This window comes from Silene latifolia, chromosome 9, assembly GCF_048544455.1.
Source record: "Silene latifolia isolate original U9 population chromosome 9, ASM4854445v1, whole genome shotgun sequence".
NCBI lineage: Eukaryota > Viridiplantae > Streptophyta > Magnoliopsida > Caryophyllales > Caryophyllaceae > Silene > Silene latifolia.
Genome location: NC_133534.1, coordinates 27257434 through 27285309, shown reverse-complemented (window position 1 = coordinate 27285309; position 27876 = coordinate 27257434). Strand labels below are relative to the sequence as shown.

Genomic DNA, 27876 nt, shown 5'->3' with positions numbered 1-27876 from the left:
CGTTATTTAGCAATCAGTCGGTCTTCTGAGAGACCGTCTCCCACTAAATATAACATGGAAAATAGAAATTAAATAACTTCGAGTGTAATAAAGAGACTCTCAGTTTCCAGTCCAATCATAGATTTTGATACATTCATTTCGAAATTGGAAAAATCCTTTACTCAAGATTGTACCATCACAGGAATTCGGCGTGGTTCTGATGGAAGCTGATATCGTTCAGCTGTCATAAACCGGCGCACTGGTGTTGCTGGGACGTCTGGTAGCACTACTGCTATGTCAGTCGGACGATCCATATGATCAGGAGAATTACCATGATTCTGAAACTCAGTAGTACCTGAAATTTCTGTCCCGTTATTTTTGGAAATCGAAATAAGGTAAGTTATGATTCCAAGAAATGCAGCACCAAAAGAAAATGCAGCAGCTGCATCAAATATCCCAGGTTTAACCTTGTAACAATTTGTATTATCAACCCAAATACTGCGTAATGACGACACACGGCCTGACTCGGGTAATTGAACGCCATACTGTTTTGCTCCTCCGATGAAGTAGACTATTATTGCTGCTATACATGACAACCTGCCAATTTATTATCCATACAATGATTTTCTCAGTGATTCTACATGTTTATTTCGAGGGTACAAGTGAAAATCTCAAAAATATAAGGATATTCTCTTGTGTACCCCTCAACTTTTTCATTTTCTAAGATATACCCTCTTTTCTTGCAAAAGACTTTCACCGTTAATAACTTTTGGTTACAAGTTCAGAATACGATAAAACATTTTTTTTCAAATTGACCGTCAGAAGAGATATTCAGTTTGAAAAGAATTTACCGACGTCTCAACTCGTAGTTGAGAATTATGGTGGATCAAAGCTTATTCGTTAAAAAAGCTTTGACCAACCATAGCTACAGGCTATGAGTTCAAAAAACGGTGATTTTGTTTTTCAAATTCAGGGTCTTGACGAGATAATTGGTTTGAAAAAAAAAATTACCGTTTTCTGAACTCATAACATCGAATTATTGTCAGTCAATTTTTTTTTGTGTGAAAAATGAGAGGCACATCTTACGAAAAAGTTCAGGGGTACACGAGAGCTATAGATAATTGGATCATTTGAGTTATCATTTTTTCAAGTTTGTGATGTTAAGGATTTGATTAATCTTGTTAAGGAATCCGACAGCTACGCAACTACGAGACCTTGTTAGGTCGGTCACAATAACTTTCTAACGACTCTCTTAAGACAGCCCTGTACATATACGAAGTAATTCTCAATCTAACAACAAGAACTATCGTTACCTTAGTTTGGTCGTCACTCTAATTGTCTAACCACCTTCATAGGACAGCCCTTGGCATATACGTAGTAGTACATGCCAATTTGTCGACAAGGATATCGTTACCAATTTGCCTAAACATATAACGCGGTAACTTATTATCGCAAACAACCCCCAAAAATCAGACCCATATACATCAATTCCAAGAAAGAAAAGAACATTCAAACTTTATTATTGATCAGGAATTATAAAGAAGCTTAAACTACACACTTACTGATGTTATAGCAAAATTATGATACAAAGATTAAGAAAATAGCTTTAAGATCTCCTCCAAGCTCTAGCTATGTTAACAACCCATATAACATACACCTTGTCTTTAATTTCTTCATAGAATCGGAAATAGGCATGTCTCCAAGATCTCTTCACGACTAAAGTGCCACAAACTCCCCAAAATCCTACGATGAATCCAAGTATCAGGCTTATGTAAAGTCCTAGCATAAAGTCGTCTTTCGTGTCTTGCTCGTGGTAACCATTTGGCGCGATGGTGGGTGCTTCATCTCCAGCACATGTAGGGAGCGGTGCTCCGCAAAGCCCAGGATTTTCCATGTAACTTGATGCATCAAAGCTTTGCAATTGGGTACCAACTGGAATCTTCCCGGTCAAGTTATTGGCAGAAATATCGAATGCAGTTAGATAGCTAACTTGAGCCAAACTTGGTGGGATTTTTCCGGTAAGATGGTTATGTGATAAATCAAGTGACTCCAAAGAGGTCAGTTGACCTATTCTTGGCATAATAAAACCCGTAAGATTGTTTCGTGATAGATTTAAGAATTTTAATCCAACGAGACTTGATATACCTTCTGGAATATGACCTTCTAGCTTATTGTTGGAAATATCAATGCCTTTAAGTAATCCTAATGAATCTCTGACACCAAATGTCTGTTCATTTCTTTTCCACATCACGCGTGTATTATCATAGCCGTCATCATCGTCTAGATAATGTTCCAACAGATTAGACATGCTTACCAGTTTGTATAAACATTTTGGAATAGTACCAGAGAAGTGATTGCCTGAAAGGTCCATGAGTTGAAGTTGTGAAAGATCACAAAAGCTTATAGGAAGGACTCCGGTAAAACCATTATTTTGTAGGTTAAGAATGACAAGATTCCTGAAACTATGCCCAAAGCTAGGGGGTATGTGACCAATCAATGAGTTATTTGCAACGTCAAGAAACGCCAATGACTTGCAATTTACTAGGGATGCTGGTATCTCACCTGATAGATTATTGTTACTCAAGTGTAAACCACGAAGTTGGTCTAACGCACCCATAGAGGTTGATAAGTTTCCCCAAAGACTATTGTTCTCCAGATACAAGCTAACTAATTGATCGAAATAGCTCCAACAGTTTGGAAACATTTCTGAAAGCAAGTTATTGGATATATCAAGTTCGGAAAGAGGACTTCTGATAACTTGTGGGTGTGGGCACAATAAATTAAAAAGGCCTTCTGAAAACTTGTTATTATTTAGATTTAGAATTGATACATTATTCCTTAGAAATGAGGGTATTACGCCTTCCAAGAAGTTGTAACCCAAGTCAATTATAGGGGAGTTATTAAAGATGATTGATACATCTGGTATCATACCATAAATCATATTGCAAGACATGACTAGAGCCTCAATTCCCGACAAGAAGCTCGAGCTCCAAAAGGAAATAGGAATAGTGTCTGAAATACTAGCATTGAATATATCAAGCACCAACAAGTTTTTTTGAGTTTTAATCCATCTTGGAAAATAAGGGCCTATCTTGCATGAACCTAGAAGTAGCTTATCAAGCTGAAATGGAGGAATCCAATCAACACTAATGTTAACCACAACTTCTTTGTTACTTGCCAAATTCAAAATACGTAGTTTTGAAAGGTTTAATAAGTGAGCAATTGTGAGAGTTCCATTCAATGAGTTATTTGCAAGATCCAATATCTCGAGCATCGTAAGTTTCCCAAGGGATTGAGTAATGGTCCCATTCAGGTTATTTTCTCCAACTCTTAATTCCCTTAAGAAATAAAATGCCCCAATGTTGTCAGGAATCGAGCCCCAAACTTGGTTTCCATCTAATATTAGAGACACTAATGCCTTGTGAGGACATGTAGAAAATGATTGGAGGATGTCAGAAAACTTGTAGTTGAGATTGGTATTTGCCATGTCGAAGGTTTGCAAGCTACATAAGTTATCAAGAAGTTTCATAGCATGTAAAGATAATTGCATATTATTAGCAAACATTTCGTTATCGGATAGGTCAAGATATATAAGGTTGGTCTTAAGTCCACTCAAGTTGAACAACCACTCAAATATTGACGTGTCATTCAAGTTATTAAAATGAAGGTCGATGACAGTAAGGGTTGTTGATGAATTAATATATGAAAGAGAAAAAGGTGAGTTTTGAGATAATTGACAACTACCCAAACGAAGCTCTCGTAAAGAAGGTAGGTTGTTAACAATAGAGAGCCAGATATTTGTAGTTGCACTCAGATCAATACCACTCAAGTCCACTTCCCTTAACAACCTCATACGCGAAAGCCACCACAAGTTATCCACCCTCATCGGACTCATGTTATAGTCTTCATATAAATATTCAACCTTAAGATCGAGGGATGTTAATCTTGAAAGATTTCCGATCTCTTGAGGAATAACACCCCAAAACCCAGAGTGGGAGAGGTTAAGTTGCTCTAAACTAGCAAGCGAACCTATAAACTTGGGTAATTGCCCACTGAAATTATTACAACTGAGGTCCAAATATTTCAAATGCTTCAAATTAATCAGAGAAACACTGAGTGTACCTTCAAAACAAGGATTGTAGGATTCCGCAATGCCAAAGGCATAATCGGAATGAGAACCATGAAGTTTGATACCAATGACATGACCGGATTGGTTGTCGCAGCGAATACCGGGCCATCGGCAGCAATCCTGAGTGTGTCCCCAAGAATAGAGGAGTCCACAATGGTCAACACTAAGGCCCTGTTTGAAGTGAAGCAGGGCATCTCTCTCACTCTCCACACATTGAAAGTGGGTTTTATTAACCTCCAATGATCCGGCATGGCAACTATTTTTTTTTTTGGTCTAAACCATCCGGTAATCCGAACCACATTGGGCCGACTAATCCGGATTTCGGGGCGTGTCCAAGGATTACGGTATTTAAACCCCTCCCAATCGCAGTTGTGGGGGATCGATCCGCAGACCTCCCTACCAAGCCATGGCAACTATAGTATGTTAGCCAAACACTGAACAATACAATGAGAAGGTGTTTATATGATCCACGAAAGAAATGGGCAGTCATTGTTTCAAAATGGTGAAGTATAAATAGAATTAATTCGAGAATAATGTTTATTACATTGATTTTTTTTTTGGGTAACAATAATATTTTTTTATATTGATTAGAAGGTTGTCATGTGCATTTATTTATAGTAGAATGCAGTGCATAATTTTAATCACATTCTACTTTGATGGAGATAATGGACTCTTGGGCTAGGTATCACCGAAACGGAAACGGATAAAGAGACACGGCACATTTAGGACACGGGAAACGTTATTTAAATTTATATTTTATAGTTATATATGTACGATTTTATTTTTGAAAATATATTTGTTATTAAATTTAATAAAATTTATATTTTATAGTTAAACACGATGGTGAATAGTTGAATGTTCGCACTTGCTTAGTCTTGGTCTTCTGATATTATTTTTAATCATGATTGATACTTGTATGGTTATGGTTGAACAAAAGTCTTGGTCAACTGATTATTTTTAATCATGATTAATTAAACCTCTTCTAGAATACATAAGGATTAGCTAAGTAAGCTTAGGTGTTTCACAAAGTCTCCCTTGTAACAGGCATATTCGTCACAAGCTTATGATGATAGGTTAAGTATTATTTATGTGGGTAGATAAGACAAAACGGATTGCTACTCTCTAAACACTCTGCTTTTGTCTTATCTACCCACATAGGTAGTACTTGACCCGTCGCAAGCTTGCGATGGATATGTCCGTCACAAATGGGAATTTATGTAGGCCTTTAGGGATGCCTCATAGACAAAATCATTGTTAACTACAGTTGCAAAGAGAAGAAAAACAATTTTTGTCTATCGAATAATCCTTGGACAATTAAGTAAAATTAGGACCCAAACACAACGGGAGAAGTGACTCGACTCGAAAACAACTCAACCCAATATACCGGGATCAAAAAATGACCTGATCCAAAATCCTGCTCGAATGACCCATATCCTTCAAATGAAGCTAAGTAAGATAAATGTGTGATTATTAAAGAATGTTGAATCTTCGCTCTAATTAGTCAAGTCTTAGGTCTTATGGTTAAGGTTGATCTATGGTTTTAAGTCTTGGTCTTCTGGAGTGTAACTTGGGCTATACTTTTCAACGAAGAGTATTACGCATTTTCGAGGACCGTGGGCCGTGGGGTAGTGCACCAACCATTTTTGGGCCCGTCATAAAAGAGTTGTGGTAAAGATAAAATCAAGCGGTCAATCAAGGGATATTGTTTAAGGCTTACGGCCGAGACATATAATGTGATGAGTTGGTATGGTTCTCACATCATAATCAATTTATGCTCCATCCGAACTTGTCCGAGCTATCTCTATTTATTGTCAATTTTTTTTTATTTTTTTAGGCTACGTTAGACTTTCTTAACTCGTATGTTTACCATTTATACTGAAATGTTAAAATTTATCAACAAATTATGAGACACATTCACCACTCCCGCGGACCGCGGTTAATATTATTACTTTGACTATTCACGCTAGTTTTACAGTTATATCAATTCCCGTTAATTTTGTCAAATTCATATTTAAATAAATAAAATATTTTACCATTCTATTACTTTCGTTACATTTGTTGTGACTACTGTTACTTTCACTACTCCCGCCGTCATTACCATTTCTTTCACTACTTCCCCATTTAATAATGTTATTTTCACAACTCTAGTTGTTGTTACTATTACTTTCTCTACGCCCGCTATTATTATTGTTACTTTTATTGCTTATACTAGTTTGACACCCGTGCGTTGCAACGGGATAATTAACTTGGTACATCTTATGTCTAATTATTTGTATTTATAGTCATGAGATCACCCCCTTCTTATGATAATATTTTGATGTGGGAAAATTCAACTATTTATATGTAGTATATTCATCACACCCACATTATTTTCAATGTGGGACAAATAATATATTTAGAAGTACACCATACATTTCGCACCTAATTCGACAACAAACCCGGTTTAATAATGAGCAAATACTATGCTATCTATTAATAATCGTACGTTTTTTTCAATTTTTTTTATCATAATTAAAATATGGGCAAATTATATGAAAGCTAAACTATAATGATAGCATTTTTTTTAGCACGAATCTAGTTATATTATTTTCATAGTTTTTTTAAATAAAGATATTATAATATCACTAGACTTGGCAAAACGGGTCAACGAGTCGGGTTCGGGTCAGGCCAATTCGGGTCAGGGCTGTTCGGGTTTCTCATTGATTACGGGTTAATTCGAGTAGGGACGAGTCATTTCGGGTTTGGGGTCTGTTTCAGGTTAAGCGGGCCGGGTTGTTTCGGGTCAATGAATAATAGAGAAATAATTCAGTCCGGGTTTGGTCAAACCTTGAAAAAATGAGGACCGAAAACCAAACCTTGAAAAAATGAGGACGGAGGACCAGACCAAAATAATTCGGTCCGGGTTTGGTCCAGACCAAATGGTCCGGTCCGGTCCATTTTTCCGGTCCGGACCAAAATTTGCTCACCCCTACGCATCTTATTCTGCGCAATGCGGGACAATTTCTCTATTTTAGCTGAGCAAATTCTGACGTCCGGTCTACTTACAGTTACAGTTCGCGATAATCCGGAGAATCCTCTCCACTGTTTGGGCTAAAAATCACATAATAGGGAAAGGCCCACTCAACAAATAATGGGTCATAAGAGAAAGGATAAGGAGAAGGGGAGCCTATAGTTGGAGTAAAGCACGGGGGAAGGGGAGTGGGCTGGCATATGCGGGAAAAGACCAAAAGCCCATTGGAGGAGACGCATGGAATTAAGAAAGAGGAGTTAGGGAGAAGTCAGGGACATCAGGGAGAATTGAGGGAGACGACCAAACATGGAAAGAGTTGTTATGGAAGTTATATTCCCTTTCCATAATCAAGGAAGGATATGACTAGGGTTCTTACCCTATAAATAGCCAAGGGAGCAATCAAAGAAGGACATTCACACATTCACATACGCACACATACATTCGTCCAAGATCATACAAGCTCGATACCTCGTGCTAGCAAGATTAGCATTACGATACAATTGTAATCATCCTCCTATTTAAAGCTAGTGCAATATTTGGCAGGGTACCGTCCCTCCCGCGGTTGTTCCCCACATTGGGTTTTTCGCGTCACCAAATCTTACGTGTTAATTTATATTTCGTACTTTATTTCCTTATTTAAATATCGCCATACAAACAAACTATCAAACATCCGACGAGTAAGACCGCATTGACCCGAATCAACCAAGTCGGTAAAAAAATACCAAAACAGTTTGGCGCCCACCGTGGGGCATTGTGGTCGTCAATCGTTGATAATCTAAGAACGCAATGGATAAGCAAGCATCAAAATCCGTGTCAGGGGGCAGACAACCGTCACCACCGCCGACCTCTACTCAAAACCCAGCATCGACAGTGGTAACGCAGGCTCCCGGTGTAGACACCTCGTTTCTGCACCTCTCGCAAACCACCCGGTGATGATTGGGCCGCATGTTTGGTTCGCGGAACGATTTGTGACAATTCGTAAGATTATCGTCAAGTGATTGCTCAAATATTAATGTCAACCTCTTAGTTGTCATCTACGTCCCGATACGGTCGTTTTGGCAGTAATTAGAGTGCATTCGGAGTCCGGGTAAAAAACCGTCTCCATCTTCTGATAGCTGTTAAACCCCGAGTCAGAATGTTCTGGAATGTTCCGGATAATTCTATTCCATATTTCTCAAATTTTATCTTTTGGCAAATAATATCCCGTAATATTCAAAAGATAATCGAATCAATTCCGTCCTACCATAACTTAAACACGGAAATCTTTCTTAAACAGGAGGAAACCTCCTGGGAATAGACGCAGCAGGTGCTGCGCCTCTTCCAAGAGACGCAGTGGCTGCTGCGCCTCTTCCCAGGCCCTTCTTTGCATGATTTACGTATCTTTTTTATATCTTTCCGAGATTCACTTCCAAAGAGTCTCCGAAACCCTAAACCTCCGCGTGATTAGTATAAATAGGAGCTTTCGTTCCTCATATTTCTCACGCGAGTGTCCGCCCTTCTTTTCTCCCTTTGCATTCTAGACTTCGTTCTTACTAATTGGCGCCTACGTGCTTGAACCTTCGACCACGTAAGCTCGGATCTTTCCGGGTACCAGCCTCTCCGTTGCATGACCGACCAATTTGACCACTACACTCAATCAATCTAATTAATCAACTTGTTAAATCGTTTTCCTCTTTCGAGGGCATTCTTTCCTTACGTTCGCGTCGAGCATCACTAATCGATCTTCTTAGTTCATCTCGTTCCGTCAACATGTAAGTCTGAGGGTGTAATAATCCTTATTTTATTTATTGTTATTTATTTTATTGTAATCATCATTGTAAGACTCACGTCGAAAGTACCTCATTAAAACTGATTTCTAAAACCGTCTTTAAAACCTTATTTGCGGATTTCCAGTAGACAGACGTCGAGAAAAGACGCAGCAACTGCTGCGCCTCTTCGAAGGAGCGCAGCACCTGCCGCGCCTCTTCGTGAGGCTGCCGCAGTTCCTGCCTCTTTTCTTCTTCCTCGTCCTCTGTTAATTCGTATCAAAAATATTTCTTTTGTTTCGTTCGTATAATTATTCGTCATTAATAATTCATATGTATTTTTATCCATCCATAATTCACATGTTTTAATTGTTATCAATCCGACTTAAATCCCTTATAATCAATATTTGCGGGTTTTCGTCATTAATGTTCAAACCCGGATTTTAGAAGTTCAATCTGTTCATATTGGGTTTCTGAGATTCGTCATTGATATATTTGCATCCATGTTCGTCGTCATTCGTCGTGTTTAGTCTAATTAATTGTTTAGTTTGTTCTATTCATCGATGTCACTAATTGCTCATTCATTAACATCGACCCTTCACATAATTAATCCGCTTAATCCGTCTAAATTTCATGTTTTACTGTTTTTATGACTTTAATCGCATGTAAATAATCCATTAATCACTTTCATCCGAGTCAAATAATTTAATCAATCATTAAAATCACCAATCGACATTAACGGTTTGCGATTCGGCTTCACGGCCCGAGAACTCACCCTTGGAACAGACGCAAAGAATCGCCGCGCCTCTTCCAAAGGGCGCAGATTACTCGCCGCTTTGTTCGAGGGTGATTTCGTCTCAACTCCTTTTACGCCTTGACGTAGTTTAATTAGTATACGTAGTATTCAACTAATATTCGTATTATCGCTAACTTCTGTTCGTTAATTTATTTCTTTTATTTCTTTTATTCCTTTTTCTTAAATCATCCGTTTTAAAGGTATTTTCGACGTAAATCGCCTATTCCGATGTAATTAATGTAATTTTCATTATTGTAACTTATAATTATTGTTTTGAATCGTTTGCTTGCTTTCACATGTAAATCAATATTAAATCTTACTTCGACCAAATTGCATGATAAACTAATTGTTCACCGACTTAGTCTAATTCTTCACATGCTAGGATTAATTCAATGGATGTTGCATTGCATGCATATAGCCGACAGTATATCAAGTACAAATAAACTCCCTAATCATTAGTAGAGGCCGCTATCGAGGCGGGCGGGATTAGGTGTTCGATCAAAAGAGCTTCCTAATACGTACCCTCACCCCTTACTCCAGATCTCCGTGAGCACCCGTGTTCATTGGCATCCACGAGAGTCATTCTAGACATAGAATGCTAAGGGTAACGATTGCTTAGTGTTCATGTCACTACTTTGTGTCTTGACATGACACGAGGTATTCGAACGGTTCCAATTTCCCATAAAAATTGGTGGCGACTCCTTACAAAATGCAAACGCTTGTTTTCCGAGCACCCCCCTCGCCAAGCGCCCCCGTGGGCGGCCCGCTGTCCACGTTTGGCGACTCATTGGGATATACACTTACGTGTAGCTAGGGTGAAACTCGAACAAGGTTAGGGAATAAGTTTGTACAAGACAATTGTCGGTTTTCATAACTCGGTCTTCCTAGACCGTTTAATTCGGCCTTCCTAGGCCCAACCCAACCCATTCGACCAATCGTCCCGTCTAAACGGTCCTAATTCTTATTTGGGCCTAAGGATGGATAGCGATTGACGTCATCCATACCATGATGCTTACTCTTGTTTGTATCAAGGGCCTTCACTACTTGAGGAAATGGACTAGGAATCGGCCTTACTCTTGTTTGGCACGAGCCTCTCCACAGACTTCGGGTTTGATGGTTCGGTATGGCAACCCACCCTTTAAACCAAAACCCTTCTAAATGCACTCAGCATCCCGTTATAATGCTTGTATAAATGTGTAAACCTTACGTGATCACCATTTCAAAACAAATCATGACGAATTTTCAAAAAATCAAAACCCAATTTCAATCGAAAATTTCGAAAAAAGGGGCCTTTAATTAGCGCAAAATCCGGTCAAAACTCTGTCCGTTTGTCGTGTCAAAATTCGGGCCACAAGCCCATTTCAAACCTCACCTCGAGTCCACTCCTACAACTACACTACAGTTGGCTAGGACACACATTTTCAAAGACCTTGTCTTTTTTCAAAACTCACTCAACACAAGTGGCACACACCCACTTCACGAGTCAAGACTTTTCCTCTTTTAGCAAGTGTGATAGAATGGTCGATCGTGTTTTGATTCGTCGTCGATCTCTTATCCAGTTTCCAAGATGCCTGGGTCAAGCGATGAAACAAACCTCCAGCAACTTCAAGAAAATAGTGATCGAATCCTAGCCGCGATAGCCCAAATGCAAATCACTCAAGAACAAACCTATGACCGCCTCGAACTTATCGAAGGCCGCATCTTTGATGTAGAGGGAAAGTTACCTTCTCCTGAAAAAGAAGTACTACAATTTTCTGATGACGAGTCTAAAGATGAGAACCCTTTCCAAGGGACGACCGCAATGAGAAAAGACTCCAATACCTAGAGGAGCAATTGATGTACCTTAAGGGGAATGACATTTACAGGAGAACAATAATCGTAAGTATGAAGCCGTCAATTCCAAATTGCCCACTAACTTTAGCATGACGGATATCCCTAAGTTTAAAGGACAAGAGAATCCTTTGAACCACATCCGCGCATTCAAGGACTACATGTCTATCAAAGGCATCAAACCTGAGATGTTCTTAAGGATCTTTCCTTCATCTCTCGACACCATCCCAAAGCAATGGTTCTACACTTTAGATCACAAAAAGGTCGCTACTTGGGAGGACGCCGCCATCGAGTTCTCGAAACAATACGCGGATAATGCCGAGATCCAAGTCAACATGCGCACTCTAGAGGTTCTTACCCAAAATGACAAAGAAGGATTCACCGACTTCCTAAGTAGGTGGAGGAAGACTAGTACCCAACTAGTTGAACGCCCGGATGAGGCCACTCTTGTGGAAAAGTTCGTGGACAATCTCAAGCCCATATATGCCAACCATTTGAGATATCAAAACATCAAAACCTTCAAAGACTTAACTGTACTAGGGACACGAATTGAAGACGACATCCGTAAAGGACTCTTGTCCAAAACGGTAGGTCGAGGATACCAAGGGTCCACAAGTCGTTCATACGGCTCTACTAGCAAGACCGACGAAGTTAACCTTCTCGAGCCATCCAAGAAAACTAGCCCACCAAGGAAGTTCACAAACCTTGGAGATACATACTCCAACGCTCTAAAAAGACTAATGAAGCAAGGTAAACTCCAACCCATTGGGCCTACTCCCGAACCTGAAAGGAAGTCCAAATTCTGGGACGAAAATTCCTACTGTGAATATCATAGAGGCAAGGGGCACGATACAGAAAAATGCTACAAGTTGAAACACGTGCTTCAGGATATGATTGAAGACGGTCGACTCCCAATCCCACCAGGAGGTAAACCCAACAACACTCAGAATCCTCTTGGAGTTCTAGTGATTACAAGTGACGAATCTACCTTAGATTGCTCACATCTCATTTCTCCCACCGAAGATGAAATTCATGCAATTGAAAAAGAAAGACTCTACTCTACCATCTCCCCTACCATTTCCGACTTCATCGCATGGGCAAGGAGTGTAGATAGACAAGTGTGGGAACTAGAAAGTATGGTAACAAACTTACGTGATCCTAAGGCAACGCCTAAAGAACGCGTACCATTGACTTTCTCTCAAAATGCCACTATGCAAGAAGTAGTCGCCGTGGTCGACAAGCTAGTCAGTCAAATCATACAACTAGAAAGTGACATCATGAGGATGAAGGAACTAGCTGCAATCAATGGGGTTTGGGCCGATGACGACGAAGACGAGTATCTCATCGAAAACTCCTTAGTCAAAGAAATAGTCCAAAATGGCGAAGACCAAGATGTGGATCACCTAACTCGCTCGGGTCGTCCATACCAAAGCACCACTCAAAACGGTCCAACCAATGTCATCACACCAAATGACAACGAAGACGACCCCACTGATCATTTGCTCAAGCAATTACAGAAAACCAAGGCTGATCTTTCACCGCAACTAGTGGCAAGCTCATTTCCACATCGCCAAGCTTTACTGCAAGCTTTGGCCAAACTGAATGTAGCGCATAACTCTACTCCCGAAGATGTAGTCAACTTGGTCTTCCAAGAATCACCGAGGTTAAGTAATCCTATTACTTTCTCAGATGAAGACTTGCCACCTTTTGGCGCTAGTCACAACCTTGCTTTATACATCACCGTCATTTGTCTAAAGAAGAATGTGCCAATGACCTTGGTAGATGATGGCTCCGCGGTCAACGTCATACCTCTCAAAACGGCGTACAAATTAGGCATGAAAGAGTCGGATTGGACTCCCACCAATCAAGGTGTACGTGCATACGACGGTACAAGACGAAAAGTGGTTGAACTTGCTAGCCTAACCATAGCCACGGGACCAATCGAGCGAAAGGTCAACTTCCAAATAGTGGACATCGAAGCTTCATTCAACATACTTCTGGGAAGGCCTTGGATTCATGCTTCCAAAGCAGTAACATCCACCCTTCATCAAAAGATCAAGATCCCACTCAATGGCAAAGTTGTGACGATCACTTCGTCGCCCATCAAGGCAATAATTGAGAAGCAATCAAACAATCAAGTCCTTACGGATCCCATATACGAACTTGGGGGCTTCCAAAGTGTAAATGTCATAGAAAGTGAGTTGGCACCCTTATATTATAATCCCTACTCTAACTTGGTGGTCAACCACATACTCAAAAATCAGGGATACTTCCCTGGAATGCCTTTGAACCCGATTCGGAAGAACACCTTCGCGCCATACAAGAAAGGCAACTCATCGAGAATACCACTTGGACTAGGGTACAAACCCACAACTGAAGAAGTTCTCGAAATGCTCGCTCAAGTCCAAAATCGCAAGTATGTAGGAGTCCAAATGAGGCCATATCTCCCCACCTTAAATGGATACTTCGTTCAAGAAGGAAGTTCAGAACTCTTTCACGGGTTTCCCGAACCTTGGCATTACCTTGAAAGGAAGTTAGCCGGAATCGAGATCTTTCACGATTGCTACTTCATTCCTCCCGAAACGGTTCCTACCGTCAAAACCCGTCAAGCACCTTGCTTTGATGAACAAGCCGTTAGCCTATTGTTTGGAGAGGACCGATTCATTAGGGCCGCGCAGGATGAGATCATTACTATGATACTTCAGGACGATCGCTTCAACCCCACCGCGTTGATCACAGAAATCGACACAAAACAGCAGAAAGGATGGAGAAAATCGATCAAATGGACCAACAATCAAGGAAGACTCTTCAAGCTCACTACTGGAGAAGGAGAGATGTTCAAAGGAGAACCAGAAGACGACGAGTTCGAGTCGGAGTCAGAGTCGGAGTCTAGAGAAGTCATTAGAGAGTCTACTCCTGTTGTCATCCCCACTCCCTTCGTTTCTCCTAGCCTAGCATCGAGTAGTCACGGTAGTTCGGGAAATGCCCCAATTACTGTTCCTTTACCGCCACTGACCATGGATCAGTTGGCTTCTTTGTTTCAACTTTACTCGAATCTTAATATGAATAAATCAGGTTCTGCTTACTCTTTGCGTTATCTTGAGTGCAATTCTGTTTATGATGATACTGAGGATGACCAAGACCCAGACTTGACCGAAATACCTCCCTATGTAGCCAAAGAAATATTACAGAAAGGGAAGGGGGACCAAGAATGAGGACACCGAACCCATCAATGTAGGAACTGAACTAGAACCCAAAGAACTTAGGATAGGGACTACCTTGAGCTCTACCGAACGGGCCGACCTCATAGACCTCCTAAATGAATTCAAAGACGTCTTCGCTTGGTCCTACAAAGACATGCCAGGGATCGACAGGGATATTGCCGAACATAGAATTCCGATTAAGCCGGGTTTCAAGCCCGTGAAGCGAAGCTCCGACGAATGAGAACAGAATGGGCTCTCAAGATTAAGGAAGAAGTTGATAAGCAATTCAAAGCCGGTTCATCAAAGTTTCCGAGTATTCTGACTGGGTAGCTAACATAGTACCCGTACCCAAAAGGATGGGAGAATCCGAGTTTGTGTTGACTTTAGGGATTTGAACAAAGCGAGTCCAAAAGATGACTTCCCTCTACCTCACATCGACATATTGGTGGATAATACTGCAGACCACGCATTACTATCCTTCATGGATGGGTATGCGGGTTACAACCAAATCAAGATGGCCATGGAAGATATGCATAAAACCGCGTTCGTCACCCAATGGGGAACCTATTGCTATACAGTAATGCCGTTCGGATTGATCAACGCCGGAGCTACATACCAACGCACCGCAACTACACTCTTACACGACATGATGCACAAAGAAGTTGAGGTATATGTAGATGATATGATCGTCAAGTCCAAAGAGAGAGAGGGACATATTGCGAACCTTCGCAAGTTCTTCGCCAGGCTACTAAGTATAACATGAGACTCAATCCTCAGAAATGCACATTTGGGGAAACGTCTGGTAAACTCCTAGGATACGTCGTTAGCCAACGAGGTATAGAGATAGATCCTTCCAAAATCAAAGCTCGATTGAAATGCCACAACCCCAAACAAAAAAGAAGTCGAGGATTCCCGGGAAAAGTTCAATACATAAGTCGATTCATATCGAAACTTACAATGATTTGCGAGCCTATCTTCAAGAAACTCAAGAAAACAGACCACACCATGTGGGACGATGATTGTCAAAAGGCGTTCGACCGAATCAAGGAGATATTGGCTAAACCACCAGTGCTCATGCCACCACAACAAGATCAACCTCTTGGTTTGTATCTCACGGTAACTGAAACCGCCATGGGCGCTATGCTAGCTCAAACCGTAGGAAGTGAAGAAAGAGCTATTTACTATCTAAGTAAGAAGTTCTTGGAATATGAGTGCAAATACTCACAACTCGAAAAGACATGCCTCGCTCTTGTGTGGGCAACAAAGAAGCTACGTCACTACATGCTTAGCTATTCCGTCAAGATATTCTCCAAAATGGATCCAATCAAATACCTCTTCGAGAAACCCGTCCTCAACGGACGCCTGGCAAGATGGACCATGATGCTCTCGGAATTTGACCTCAAATATGTGCCACCGAAAGTAATAAAGGGTCGCGCCGTCGCGCGAATTCTTTGCGAAAATCCCATCGACGACGCACAAACCATAGATACTTGGTCGTTTCCCGACGAGGATATACTTCAAACAGATGTAGACTCCTGGGACCTATACTTTGATGGAGCATCAAACCTAAGAGGATTTGGAATAGGAGTGTTGCTCATTTCTCCTGAAGGTGAGCATACACCGATTGTCAAAACTCGACTTCGAGGTGACAAACAACGCCGCAGAGTATGAGGCTTGTCTAATTGGACTACAAGCAGCCGTAAGCTTAGGCATCAAAAACCTCCGAGTGCATGGAGATTCGTCACTAATCATCAACCAAGTTACGGGATCCTGGAAAATCCGAAGTGAAAGCCTCGCACCCTATCAGGCTAGGATAGACCAAGTCGCTCAATTCTTTGATCACGTAACCTACTTACACCTACCTCGAGAAGAAAATCAATTTGCAGACGCTCTTGCGAAACTTGCATCTTTGATAAACATGCCAGATTACATGATGAAAATGCCTTTGTGTATCGAACGACGGTCGGAGCCGGCTTACGTCCATCAAATTACCAATGAAGAAGAAATCGCACAGGAACCCTGGTTCCAAACAATCCTGAACTTCAAGCTTAATGGCACCTATCCTCCAGATATGGATAAGAGGGGACAACGAGCTATACGCCTATTGTCTTCACAATACGTTCTCATGCAAGGAGAATTATACAAAAGAACACCTCTTGGTGTAATCCTACGTTGCCTTGATCATTCACAGGCACGAAAGGTGATGGAAGAAGTCCACGACGGAGAATGCGGTCCTCATATGAGTGGACCTATGATGGCAAAGAAAATCACACGTCTAGGGTACTATTGGACCACAATGGAATCCGATTGCATCAAATATGTGAGACATTGCCACAATTGCCAAATCTTCGGGAATGTACAACATGTCCCTCCTTCATTGCTCTACACGATGACATCTCCTTGGCCATTCTCCGCATGGGGAATTGACATAATTGGGAAAATAACCCCAGCAGGAACAGGAGGTCACTGTTTCATTCTAGTAGCAATTGACTACTTCACCAAATGGGTAGAAGCGGCTTCCTACACCGCTCTTACGGCCAAAAATGTGGCCAAATTCATCCAAAATAACATCGTCTGTCGATATGGTTGCCCACATGAGATCATCAGTGATAATGGGTCCCACTTCCAAGCCGAAACCGAACAATTGCTAGCCAAATACAAAATCAAGCATCACCACTCCTCGCCCTATAGACCACAGACTAACGGCGTGGTAGAAGCGGCTAACAAGAATGTCGTCACAATCCTCAAGAAAATGACTGACAACTATAGAGATTGGCCAAGCAAAATACCCTTCGCTCTGTGGGGGTATCGAACATCCGTCAGGACGCCCACTGGGGCTACTCCTTTCTATTTGACTTACGGCATGGAAGCCGTACAACCAGTCGAGCTAGAAATACCATCCCTGCGCATCCTACTAGAGAGTCAAATCCCAGAGGCCGATTGGAAGAGGGATAGATACGAAGAACTCATCCTCCTGGATGAGCGTAGGCTTCGTGCCTTACATAATGTCCAAACATATCAAGCACGTATCAAACGAGCTTTCAACAAAAGGGTTAGGCCAAGAAACATCAAAGAAGGAGATTTAGTTCTCAAATCGGTCAGAGCTCTTTTACCTGTCGACCCAAGGGGAAAATTCAAACCTAACTGGGCCGGACCATATCTAGTCAAATCAATACTCCCAGGGGGTGCGGTTAGAATTACAGACCTAGACGGGAATGAGTTCTCAAACCCCACAAATCTCGACCAACTGAAACGATACTATGCCTAGAGTAGGGACAAAAACGCGCCTCGCGTAAACCTACGTGTCGCTCTTGTGGCACTAAATAAACGGCCCCTGGCCCATTTGAATGTCACTATGCTCGTGCATCTTGGCAAACTTGTCATCCTCATATCATCAAACAAACTAAATTCGCACCTCCCGAGTAAGCAAAGGCTCATGCCTATTTTCCATGTTCATTACAAGCTCTTGCTTCGAACAATTATTCTTTTACATTTACTTGAACTACGCGCAAGGGTTTGATTTCGCTTTCTTAAAGTGAATACGTAGGCAATCCTTCACGGGATTCAACCCACCATTATATTTAAAATGTAAATAGAAGGACATTTGCATTGCATTTGAAATTCGACAAGAATAATTAAGGAAAATCACAACGGTTTCGTAACCACTTAACCTCTTTTATTTCATTCAATTTCTAATAATAATAATACGTTACATAATAAAAAAATAGAATAGGCTAGGATTCTAAAAATCCCTCCCTTTTATTACAACAATAATAATAATAATCAAATAATAAATAAGGACTCGGGCTATTCCTCCATCTTTCCCTTGCCCTTGTCGTTCTTGTCATATTTCTTGTCACGACCTCGAGCCGGCGCTCTTGCACCACTTCGCACCTAATCACCAACGGTCTTTCTCGAGGCCCGACTTTTCCATTCTTGCCAACCACCATCTCTCGCGACAGAGTAGTCTTTGATTTCTTCGAAGGATGAATGACTTGGAATCCGGCTTCTTCTTCTCCTTCAGTCAGATGCTTCTCCTTCTCTTTCTCTCCCTCGCGCACCTTGTAGTCAACGGGCTCGCGCTTCCTCAGTCTTTCACGCTCTTCCGAAGTTGAAGCCTTCCTCCACATCAGATAAGAGTCCGACACCCACAAGGCATTGGAGGAGAAATTCAAGAACCACATGTTTCTTTGGGCCCACTTCATAGCCCACTCTCTTCGGCTCTCTCGTAGTAAGCGCCATAGCAATCATGAACGGTGTCAAGCCTAGGGATCATCTGCTTCAACCCGACTTGCCTCATCAATCTCTCAGGAAAGATGCACACCATAAACTCCAATCCAGGAATGCGGACGGACCTAGTAGGATCCAAAGAAGACACTCCAGTGACAGACTTGAGGTGCCACCACGGAATGATCCATCTGATCAGCGGGCCATCATCATTCTTCAGCTTGTTCTTCCAATAATCGCAGACCCGGGTGAAGTCCACCATGTACAGCCGTGTCCTCATCGAAATCATACGGGCATGATAGGAAAGTGCATGAACTGGGGGCTCGATCAATCGGAGCCATTCCATAAGCCAAACCTACCAAAAACAGGTATCAGACACCAAAAACAAAAAAAAAAAACGAAAAAAAAAGAAAAGAAAAAAGAAAAAAGAAGGGTGTCTTTTACCTGTAGGATAACGGGACTCCCCAAAAATGGAAGATCGCGGTTGGATTTCCTATTATCCAAACCCAAGATGATCTCCCCCAAACATAGACAAGCTGGGCTCCTGCGCAGCTCCATTTGCTCAATAAGGCCCAATAGACGAGGGTCACCTCTCAAATCTTCATCAACATGTCCCTGAAAGACATAAACATGAAGCAAACAGAAGCCAAATGCTCTCCTCCTAGCAACATAAGAGACGGTAGGGTCGGCCCTGTTGATGAATCGGTCTATAAAATCTAGCATCCTCACGCCCTTCGGAGTAACAAGGCGATCTACCTCAAGTCTAGTAAGTCCAAGCAAATCTCTAAACTTGCTCTTATACCCCGAGCAAAGAGAAGGGATGGCAGGTAAATGTTCGGGGTCCCACCCCCCAATAGCAGCAATCTCCTCCGGAAAAGGACAAATATCACCTCCTGGGAACGCAAAAACATGGTAATTTGGGTCCCAATAATCAAGGCAAGCGTCCAAGAACGGTTTTACAACCTTAATGAGTTTCAAACTCAGCAAAGATCCAAGGTTATAAGCACCCATGTCATGTTTCTCAATGTTCGAAAACTCATTAGTCCATTCCTTCAAGCGAACCTCTAAGGTATTCATGATGATAATTTTCTCTTGAAAATTTATTGAGAATTTTTATGTGTGAATCGACGAAGAAGAGACGGAAGAATTATATGATTTAAAGCTTCGTCGACGTTTCTATTTATACTATTTGCTGTTTCCAAAAATCCGTCAGAACCGACCTGCTTGGGAACAGGCGCGGCACTTGCTGCGCCTCTTCAAAGGGACGCAGCTCATGCTGCGCCTCTTCCCCAGCCTTATCTCTGTGATTTCCGCGTTTGGATCTTTCCTAATTCTATAAGCGAATAATTTCCTATTCCTACGGGATTTTATTTTGGTAAATCCGAGTAATTTACCATGCTTCAGGTTTCCTTAATCCGCAAGCGCGCATTTCGAGGCGACGTCGACATTTTCCGACATTTTTCTCACACTTTTATATTTAATTTTCATTTTAATTCTTCTTTATTTCAACATTTACTTAAGTCATTTCATTTTCTTATTTTTTTATTAATTCTAATTTCTAACTTATAGATTTCTTTTTTTTCTTTTTTTTCGGGGGTAACCCTCCCTACCATCCGGTCATTTCCGACAAAATTTTTGCACTTTCACATCCCTTCGAGTCTCATTTTGCACTAATTAAAGGCCTTATGTGTATAAAAATGTATGTTTTACGTGATTTGCCTATGTAAATTTCGGCAGCATGACGGTGTAAACCGTTATCTACCAAACCTGTCCAAAAACTAACCTGCAGGTACAAATAATGCAACCCAGCAACAAAAGGCACTCAGGCCGTCGTATATACAACAAAAAGCAAATATACAAGCAACTGGGGGCTTCGCCCCAAACAAATTCAAATGTGCAACTGGGGGCTTCGCCCCAAACAAGTCCAAATGTAAACTGGGGGCTTGCGCCCCAAACAAATCCAAAAAAAAAGATGTTCAAAATCAAAACCAAGCAGACTACTGCTGGGTACCCTCCAGCTCGGCAACCCTCGCCATAAGAGCGGCGATCTCGGCATCCCGAAACTCGAGCTCCCTCGACAAACGAGCCGTCTCCTCCCGAGACTGGGTCAACTCTCGCTCCAGCTCTCGATCGGCCTGTGGACAACAAGAAATTGGCTCATGTCAATCAATTCAAACAAAACTGAAAAAACAAAGATCAATGAAAAACAAATGAGGTTCATACCTGACGACCTCGACCGCCGACGAGTGCCTCGATGGCCGTAGCTCGTAGCCGGTTGGCTACCCTCCAGAGTGCCACAAACCGAGATGGCGCGACCTGCATTTCAAAAGAATTGTCAGTAAGCTGAACAAGTTCAATCACGAAAACTGCGTAAGATAAGAGGCTTACCCTCCGAATCAGATGCTGCCAGTCATCTAGGCCAGCGTCCGTCACAGCCACGTCAAAGTCACGCAGCTCGGAGATCGTCGTCCTCCCAGTAGCGTCAGTGTACTCGAGGGTCTCGGGGTACTCTGGGGGCTCGATGCCCGCCGCCTCAACCTCCTACAAAGACAAATGGCTCTCGTTAGTCGATGATCTTTTGTCGCAATTCTCGAAAATCAAAATCCAACAAGAAACAAAAGATACTCACCACTACCGGCCAATACGCCAACCTCCCGTAAAGGAACGCCGAGTAATCCTCGTCAGGGAGAAGAAGGTCGTCGCCACTAGCACCCGCCGAGTCCGCCTCCCTCTCAGCCTCAGAAGGCTCCCTAAACATCGTCCTAGGAGGATCGACGGGAACCGCAACGCGCCCCGAAAGCACCGACGAGCTAACCGCCGCCCGGATACCACACAGACCCATCGACGTCCACAACAGCAGCCGACTCGAGCTCCTAGGTCGAAGGACCTCAGCGACAAAAGGAGGCGCTCCAGCGTACTCCGCCCAAGGTCTGGGCACCCACTGCGATGATATGAAGGCAAAAGTCATTCCTATGACCAATTTAAAACAAAGTATGAGAAGAATAAAGTGCATACAAATAGGATACTCACGCTGCTCGGCTGAAGAGCGTTCACATCCCGCCGGTAGACATTGTGAGAAGAGCGCTTGCTCTTCGTCCGGCACATGACCCGACCCACCCTCACCACAGGGTAGGCCCTCTCCAGTGGCTCCGTCCTCTTGGGCGCGAGGCCCGGAAAGTAAGAGTACACCCACGCCTGCAAAGCATAATAATCAATAACGATCTTTCGTGATTCAACAAAGAAAAGAACTTACTTTGATCCAAAGAAAGGTTCATACCTCCAACAGTAGCCCAGGTCCGACGGCGCCAGGAGAAGTCCCCTTCTCCATCAACTCCGGACGAACCATGGCCCTCATAAAGCGGATGAGGACCGCAAAACCAGCGGTGACCCAGTCCCAACGCCCTAGGGAACTCAAGTCAGAAAGAAAGGGGAGAAGCTTCGTCGACAGCCTCTCACCCTTGTCTCCGAGGTAAATCGAAGACAAGAACCACCAAAGCCAAAGACGAGCCCTCTGCTCAGCTGTGCAAGGAGGAGGAGCAGTCTCCCTCCCATCGATCACCACCGATGCCGGGGTCTTCCCCGCAAAGTAATCTCGAACATAGGTACTGGGTACCAAACCCGGCACCGCAACAGCCTTCGGCGACAGGTTCCAGCCGATCAACCTCCTCGCCTCGGCCGAATCCGCCCTCATGCCAGTCTCCGGCCACACCATCTCCTCGATCCCCGCACGGCACTGTAAATCATGCCGTAGTCCTCCAAGGTGACTCCCACCTCACCAAAAGGCAGGTGAAACGTGGAAGTCGTATCCCAAAATCGATCCAAGAAAGCGCGAACCAGGCTAAGGTTGGCCCGCAACTTCCTCTTCACGATATCCCTCCAGACCTGAACCAGAGGACCAAACGCTCCACGCTCGATCATGGCTCTCTCCTCCGCCGACAGCCGCTCATAGTGCTCCATCGCCGTCGTATACCCCGAGAACGACCGGATGTTCCCGGCCTCCTATTATGATTCAAAATAAAGCTATCTTTAGTTTTGAGTAAATTGAACAAAAGAAGAAAGGGGTAGGTAATGAGTTAGGGGATTCCTATTTACCAAACTCTTCACCGTCCTGTAGGATAAGTGACCCTCTGCAGCCCATACAAGGTGCCTACTCTCCCGTGTCTCGGCCACGCGGAGCTCCTCACCGACGACCCCCTCGTCCGAGGTGGGCCCGTCTCGGAATCTCCTCCTCGTCAGCGGCCTCCTCCTCGGGAACCTCGTCTGCAGCAGCCATCACCGCAGCGGTGAAGGCCTGCTCCAAAGCCTCCTCAATAGTAACAGCGTCTATGTCCATGGGGGTCCTCCCCGAAGTAGAAGCATCATCACCGCAAAGATTAAAGTGAATTCAGGCCGCGTCACGTGACGACAAGCCTTTGTTAAGAATTTTTCGAGCCTCCAAGGCCCGGGAATTCCCCATTTCTGGCCATCCTTGGCCATGTTCTCGCCAACCCGATCACTCATGTGACAAATTGGGTCGAGTCAAGTCCGAGTCAAAGCCTAGTTCCGGGTTCAAGTCGGAAATTCGGCAGCATTTCGCTACAATGGCGGTTATGCCCTAGAAGAGTGTCCTGCAAAAGTTGTCACAAACCAAAATTCCAAGATGACAGGAAGTTTACCCATCACCCAAGGGTCCCAAATATCAAATTTCATCACAAATGGGCAATCCTAAGGCCATTTTCGAAGCCATTAGCGGTCTAGCTGTGAAACCGTCTCAAAATTCGCTCAAGGGCTCAAAACTCGATGAAAATTCAAAGCAAATACATGGTTATGTTCCTAACATTACCTATTATCCATTCCTGACGTCAATTTGGCAAGACAAATCCATTTGGGGGAAAAGCCCCAAATTTTCGATCAAATGGGTCGAAAACCCTAATTATTGCGGCTCAAAATTCGACAAATACGGATGATTAATGCAAGATTAAGACACATACCTCGATTAGTCATATTTCAAGCAAGCTTTTGAATCCAACCTTGACGGAAATGGTGAAGATTTGAGAGAGAAATTGAAGAAAATAAGTTTCGAAAATAAATGAACATAAACCTTCGATTTCGCGTTTTTACGCAGAATTGCCAAATTGGGAACAGAACGCGCGGTGTCTTTGCGCCTCTTCCAAGAGACGCAGCTCTTGCTGCGCCTCTTCCTTTTGTTCCCTCCATACGAACTTTCAAAAGTTCGTTATGAGTTCGTTATTTGCGGGCCCATCTTTGGTGCGCCTCTTCTAAGTTTTTTCTTACCATTTTGGTCCGTTTCGACGATTTTCTTTCGTTCCGGCCCATATTTATCCCAGCGCGACAATATTTTGCAGTATTGTCCAAACCCATTTTACCCCGCGCAGCAGTATTTTGCAGTATTGCTCAATTTATTTTATCCGGCGCAGAGTATTTTGCGATCGCTCACTCAAGTTTCTCCCATGACAATCAAGATGTTCCTAGTCGTCAAAACAATCACCCAAATGAGAGTTTGCTTGAGGACAGAGACAAGCGATTCCCCCAAAGTCATCGATATTCCCCAACAAGAGTTCGCTTGAGACCAACGCAAGCAAATTCACCTCTAAATTTCGCCGAGTTCGCTTGAGACCGACGCAAGCGGACTCCCCCGCCAGCTTTCTACCGACGTCCTGCTGTTTTCAATATCTCTTGTTCCCCGCAGAGTTCGACCAAAGTTCCCTGTGACCCCCTAATGCCTTCAGACACCAAGTTATCTTCAGACCAAAGATTTTTTTTTCCGAAGCGTCTTCAGTCCCGCTTCGCCCAGGGGTATCTCAGGTATGATCTCTTCTTATGGTCAAGAGCTTCCTTACGTAGTCTAATGGACTTTAAACGACCCTCCCCGATAGTCGACAGACTCTAAAATGTTCCCGACGATAGGTCCTTGGCTCAGACCCCTTGAGCCGCCTCGCGTCGCCATAGTCGTCAGGTTGTAATCTTCGATTGACCTGATGGCTATACTTTGACTTTCGCCTTGTCCAAGCCTCGGTCAAAGTGGGGGCTCAGAGACACCTCGTTTCGCACCTCTCGCAAACCACCCGGTGATGATTGGGCCGCATGTTTGGTTCGCGGAACGATTTGTGACAATTCGTAAGATTATCGTCAAGTGATTGCTCAAATATTAATGTCAACCTCTTAGTTGTCATCTACGTCCCGATACGGTCGTTTTGGCAAGAATTAGAGTGCATTCGAGTCCGGTCAAAAACCGTCTCCATCTTCTCGATAGCCGTTAAACCCCGAGTCGAATGTTCGGAATGTTCCGGATAATTCTATTCCATATTTCTCAAATTTTATCTTTTGGCAAATAATATCCCGTAATATTCAAAAGATAATCGAATCAATTCCGTCCTACCATAACTTAAACACGGAAATCTTTCTTAAACAGAGAGAAACCTCCGGGAATAGACGCAACGCAGTCTTTGCGCCTCTTCCAAGAGACGCAGCTGGTCGCTGCGCCTCTTCCCAAGCCCTTCTTTGCATGATTTACGTATCTTTTTTATATCTTTCCGAGATTCACTTCCAAAGAGTCTCCGAAACCCTAAACCTCCGCGTGATTAGTATAAATAGGAGCTTTCGTTCCTCATATTTCTCACGCGAGTGTCCGCCCTTCTTTTCTCCCTTTGCATTCTAGACTTCGTTCTTACTAATTGGCGCCTACGTGCTTGAACCTTCGACCACGTAAGCTCGGATCTTTCCGGGTACCAGCCTCTCCGTTGCATGACCGACCAATTTGACCACTACACTCAATCAATCTAATTAATCAACTTGTTAAATCGTTTTCCTCTTTCGAGGGCATTCTTTCCTTACGTTCGCGTCGAGCATCACTAATCGATCTTCTTAGTTCATCTCGTTCCGTCAACATGTAAGTCTGAGGGTGTAATAATCCTTATTTTATTTATTGTTATTTATTTTATTGTAATCATCATTGTAAGACTCACGTCGAAAGTACCTCATTAAAACTGATTTCTAAAACCGTCTTTAAAACCTTTTTTGCGGATTTCCGGTGAGATGACGTCGAGAAAAGACGCAAAGAATCGCTGCGCCTCTTCGAAGGAGCGCAGCACCTGCCGCGCCTCTTCGTGAGGCTGCCGCAGTTCCTGCCTCTTTTCTTCTTCCTCGTCCTCTGTTAATTCGTATCAAAAATATTTCTTTTGTTTCGTTCGTATAATTATTCGTCATTAATAATTCATATGTATTTTTATCCATCCATAATTCACATGTTTTAATTGTTATCAATCCGACTTAAATCCCTTATAATCAATATTTGCGGGTTTTCGTCATTAATGTTCAAACCCGGATTTTAGAAGTTCAATCTGTTCATATTGGGTTTCTGAGATTCGTCATTGATATATTTGCATCCATGTTCGTCGTCATTCGTCGTGTTTAGTCTAATTAATTGTTTAGTTTGTTCTATTCATCGATGTCACTAATTGCTCATTCATTAACATCGACCCTTCACATAATTAATCCGCTTAATCCGTCTAAATTTCATGTTTTACTGTTTTTATGACTTTAATCGCATGTAAATAATCCATTAATCACTTTCATCCGAGTAAAATAATTTAATCAATCATTAAAATCACCAATCGACATTAACGGTTTTGCGATTCCGGCTTCACGACCTGAAACTCACCCTTGGAACAATGACGCAAAGAATCGCCGCGCCTCTTCCAAAGGGCGCAGTGCCTGCTGCGCCTGTTCCAGGGTGATTTCTGTCTCTGAACTCCTTTTCTGCCTTGACGTAGTTTAATTAGTATACGTAGTATTCAACTAATATTCGTATTATCGCTAACTTCTGTTCGTTAATTTATTTCTTTTATTTCTTTTATTCCTTTTTCTTAAATCATCCGTTTTAAAGGTATTTTCGACGTAAATCGCCTATTCCGATGTAATTAATGTAATTTTCATTATTGTAACTTATAATTATTGTTTTGAATCGTTTGCTTGCTTTCACATGTAAATCAATATTAAATCTTACTTCGACCAAATTGCATGATAAACTAATTGTTCACCGACTTAGTCTAATTCTTCACATGCTAGGATTAATTCAATGGATGTTGCATTGCATGCATATAGCCGACAGTATATCAAGTACAAATAAACTCCCTAATCATTAGTAGAGGCCGCTATCGAGGCGGGCGGGATTAGGTGTTCGATCAAAAGAGCTTCCTAATACGTACCCTCACCCCTTACTCCAGATCTCCGTGAGCACCCGTGTTCATTGGCATCCACGAGAGTCATTCTAGACATAGAATGCTAAGGGTAACGATTGCTTAGTGTTCATGTCACTACTTTGTGTCTTGACATGACACGAGGTATTCGAACGGTTCCAATTTCCCATAAAAATTGGTGGCGACTCCTTACAAAATGCAAACGCTTGTTTTCCGAGCACCCCCCTCGCCAAGCGCCCCCGTGGGCGGCCCGCTGTCCACACCCGGACATACCTCAAGAACCACACCAACAGCAAAAACTTCTTTGCCTCCTAAAGCTCCTGCTGTCACGACCCAAGCTAGATCCGATAAGGGAGCGATAAGCTCAGGCCTCACCCCGCCACCTAGCCCCACACAAACCTTGCTCCCTTGCGTGGAGAACCTCCAGAAGGCCATGGAAAACATGAGAGAAGACCAGAAGAAAGCTGAAGCTGAAGCAAGGAAGAGGGACAGAGAGCTCTGGGCGCAGATAGACATCCTGAAACAGCAGTCTGCCACCTCGATAAGCAGGGCAAGGGAAGGGAGGTCTCCACTAGTAGATCTGACACATGGGGCATCAGGCAGCAGGAATTTACTTCGACAGATACCAGCCGAACTGGTAACAAGGTTGGATCTAACTACAGTACCGACGGATGGAAGAATAACCCCACAGGGGCTGGGATACCTCACACCAGACACCTGGCCATCAGCCAGCTGTGTGGAGGCACGAACAGGTGGCAT

The 27876-nt window shown here is 42.9% G+C and overlaps 1 protein-coding gene across 1 annotated transcript; it reads right to left on the bottom strand.

The window, feature by feature from the left end:
- Positions 1–161: 161 nt before the first annotated feature.
- On the bottom strand, positions 162–27876 carry LOC141600776 (receptor-like protein EIX1). The gene is made up of 4 exons (XM_074421025.1): positions 27632–27876; positions 27391–27538; positions 1635–4228; positions 162–576 (listed from the first exon to the last, which is right to left on the bottom strand). The coding sequence occupies exons 1-4, from the start codon at positions 27874–27876 to the stop codon at positions 162–164; spliced, it is 3402 nt and encodes a 1133-aa protein (XP_074277126.1).